This window comes from Papaver somniferum, chromosome 8 (genome assembly GCF_003573695.1).
Source record: "Papaver somniferum cultivar HN1 chromosome 8, ASM357369v1, whole genome shotgun sequence".
Lineage (NCBI taxonomy): Eukaryota > Viridiplantae > Streptophyta > Magnoliopsida > Ranunculales > Papaveraceae > Papaver > Papaver somniferum.
Genome location: NC_039365.1, coordinates 27,232,328 through 27,235,887, shown reverse-complemented (window position 1 = coordinate 27,235,887; position 3,560 = coordinate 27,232,328). Strand labels below are relative to the sequence as shown.

The window sequence follows — 3,560 nt, the reverse complement described above, 5'->3', positions numbered from 1 at the left end:
TCTTGGAGGTCCATTTATGGGCGTAAAATTTGACGGGATGTGCTTAGATGTGGCTCCATTGCAAGGGCTCCAACAAACGATAGAATTACATAGATGACTCAATTAACGATTTCCAGAACCGTTCTTATTATATCTGACACAAGTTTAATAAAAGAAAACTAATTTGAAATCATGACTTGATATGAGTCGTCACAGGACCAAAACAGAAGCACTGGATTTGATTGAACGGAAGAGCGGCGGCACATTGAATCCTAACGACGCTCTCTACAGAGAGGAACACCGTTACTACATTCGTGACGGGCAATTACTTCTCCCAAAATGTTGCTACGCCTCCACTGTGATCACCCTCACGAAACAAATTAGTAACATTTCATACAACCAAATACATAATATCAAGAATTTAATCAAGTAATTACTTACTAATAGCTGGTCATAGCGACCAAAACCACCATGAAAAGAACACCGAACGCAGAGAAAATGAAAGAATTTTTTGCCATGTTCTTAAAAATCAATGTGTGTGATGTTTCACTTCAAATATTTTGGTTCCATTTATAGAGATGTAAACTTCAAATTTTCTCCATCCATCATTCAATATCTTGTCTAGTTAAGTACCAAAATCCAGTGTAATGTGTCATGATTAGCAAGTTTTTCTGTTTACTGTCCGCTTTTTGACAACATAAAAAAATGAATGTGACTTTTGACCGGATGGTTGGACTAGTTGATCCAACGAAATAAGAAATACTTCCTCTATTCATTATTAGGCTAAAATAATAATAATAAAAAAAATGATAGTATCTTTTTTGCAGAAACAGAAGGAGTAACAAATATCATATGTATTTATTATGTTTTAATTAATTTTAAGGAACAAAATAACAAAATCGAAAGACAAATACAGAAATTACAAACAAAAAGTACACCTGCACTAATTGTAAGTGTTCTCGGGCATATAATGAATCATGTACCATCTTTATAGTACGGGATATAGTTGGCGCGCGTCTCTTATTCAAACATATTGAAAACTGTAGGCATGCATTTAGGACTTCAGGATATAGTTTGATCTCTCTCTATCTTTTGCAGACCACTCCAGTTCCGTCGATTCCACTACTGCAATTTAGGCTGCCGTACTCGGAAGAAGACCCACCGTCATTAGACTCGCTGCCTATGAATCTAGCTACAGCGCAATCTTTTGCGAAGAGATTTGAAGTGATAAACTTATTATCTCCGCCCATGACAGGCATAGCCGCGCCCATCTTCACTCCACTGACATAGTTCTTTGCATAAGTTTGTCCCAAGACGCCATTCACATCTTCACTCAACGAGTAAAATTTGAAAGCTAGATCAAGATGAGCAAAGCAATCTTCGCTTGTTATAGCGTAGTTGTGAATCCTAGATTCTTCGTCAGTGATGGGCACTACATTAGCAGTTATCTTGAAGTTTCCTTCAACTTCAATAATGATTCTGTTAGTTACGCCGGACCTAGTTATGCTGATACTTGAATCAACTTCAGATTGCCACTTAGCACCTTCCAGTTCAGGCAAATATATGGGTTGTCCATCAAAAGAAAGTGCAATACGGTCGACCGAATCGTCCCAAGTGGCTGTCTTTTGTGAACCGACGTAAATTTGGTGGTCGTTGAAGAGGACACCAATAGCTTGGACCCAGGTGAAGTCTCTGTTCATGTTTTGGTTTCTTTTACCAATGAAATGACCGTTTATGTGGAGATTAGAGTCTGATAGAAGGCAAAAATCACGGTTTTGTTTCCCATGGAAGTAGAAGGTAATGCCATCACCGCCTACAAAGCGCGGGTCCTGACAAACAGCTCCTGGCTGATCACAACCTGCACAAATATAAAACAATCATTATTTGATTACCATAGATATTGTAAACTTAACATATGATGGATGATAAAAATCAATCTACATGATCACAACGCAATATATAAGAAACTTACTGCACATGGGTTTGCAGGAAACACAATCCACAACACATCCAGTTGGGCAAGCAGCCGGGCAAGCATGTTCAACATTGTAGCATTTAGGGTATTTGGAGTTTCTACACCTAGATCTCTTTTTTGCTGAAACACCAGAACCAGGTGGATATGTAGGGGTAGATGGTGTAGGCGTTACAGGACTTGGTGTTGGCACGGTAGGTGGTGTAGGGGTTACGGGACTTGGAGTTGGCACGGTGGGAGGTGTGGGGGTTACGGGAGTTGGAGATGGTGTTACTGGACTTGGAGTAACTGGAGTTGGAGATGGTGTCACTGGAGTTGGAGTAACCGGAGTTGGAGATGGTGTCACTGGAGCTGGAGTTGGAGTAACCGGAGTTGGAGATGGTGTCACTGGAGTTGGAGTTGGAGTTACCGGAGTTGGAGATGGTGTCACTGGAGTTACCGGAGTTGGAGTTGGATAGACAGGTGTGGGGGTTACAGGAGTTGGTGCTGGAGTAACCGGAGTTGGAGATGGTGTTACTGGAGTTGGATATATTGGTGTAGGGGTTACAGGAGTTGGTGCTGGAGTAGTTGGCTCGTCATCATCATCATCGGATGATCCATCGTCAGGACCACAAATGGGTTTGCATGAACGACAGTGGACGTGACAACCACTATCGCCACACTTTTTGGGGCAAACATGAACCAGGTTGTGACATTCCTTGTACTTATCATTGTTACATGTAGCAGAGCTTCCTGAGCTGCCAGGACTGTTGCCATCGTCGTCTGATAATTTTCTGGCTGCCTCTGCCAATTGCCCCATCATTAATAATATCATTACGGATGCACTAAAAAATTGCACCATAGCTCGAGCCATGATATTACTTTCTCTGAAGCTTAATATCCCTGTATGTGCAAGAGATACTAAGCCACACCTATTAACTGAAACAGAGATGAATTGATGATGAGTACTGGAGTTTCTAATCCTATACAACTATTTATAAGGAACTAACTCCTTCATGTATGTTTCGAGAATATTAGAATCACGAATCCAATCTATTGCAAAGCTTCATATTAGGATCTTGTCCTTAAGATATTGTTATTCGGCATTCGCACATGAGCTAGCTAATAATGCAGAAATATTTAAAGAGTTCGTCAACTCTATATGTCAGTGTAAAATAGTGCTTTCAAGAATTATTCTTGCTGATATTGGGGTTCTACTGGTGGAAACTAAGTTAAGCACAACCACAAGAGTGTAAGATATTCATAAGTATTATTAGTTGGAGATTCAGAACCGACCAAATAAATACAATAAATTAATAATAATCAAAACATTATGGAAGTACGCTTTTGTTGATTTATTTAAGGTAAGTAATCCATGTTTACTGGATTTCGAGGAAAACATTTATGGAAGGAGATTAGGGGGATGAACCAGAAGCATCGGATTGGATCCAACTGAACCGGCATTAAATGTTAGTGGTGGTGACCGGGTAACTATATTTTTCTTTGCGGTTAAAAACCATTCCGGAGGGTTTGGCATAGCTACTGCTGCAATATGTCAGTGGGAAATTAGTTAAGCACAATGCATAAGATATTCCTAAACTGAAGGACATCAGAGATTCGGAACCGACCA

At 40.0% G+C, this 3,560-nt stretch overlaps 1 protein-coding gene across 1 annotated transcript; it reads right to left on the bottom strand.

Moving 5' to 3' along the window:
- Nucleotides 1-858: 858 nt before the first annotated feature.
- Nucleotides 859-2,880, bottom strand: LOC113301296. The gene is made up of 2 exons (XM_026550065.1): nucleotides 1,952-2,880; nucleotides 859-1,837 (listed from the first exon to the last, which is right to left on the bottom strand). Exons 1-2 carry the CDS (start codon nucleotides 2,802-2,804, stop codon nucleotides 1,065-1,067), a joined length of 1,626 nt encoding a protein of 541 aa, XP_026405850.1. The 5' UTR covers nucleotides 2,805-2,880; the 3' UTR covers nucleotides 859-1,064.
- Between the last annotated feature and the right edge of the window lie 680 nt (nucleotides 2,881-3,560).

Excerpts from the sequence above, each read along its gene's own strand:
- LOC113301296 (XM_026550065.1), bottom strand. The coding sequence starts at position 2,804 with ATGGCTCGAGCTATGGTGCAATTTTTTAGTGCATCCGTAATGATATTA. Across the intron at positions 1,838-1,951 it reads TTCCTGCAAACCCATGTGCA|GTTGTGATCAGCCAGGAGCT; the intron begins GTAAGTTTCTTA and ends ATATTTGTGCAG.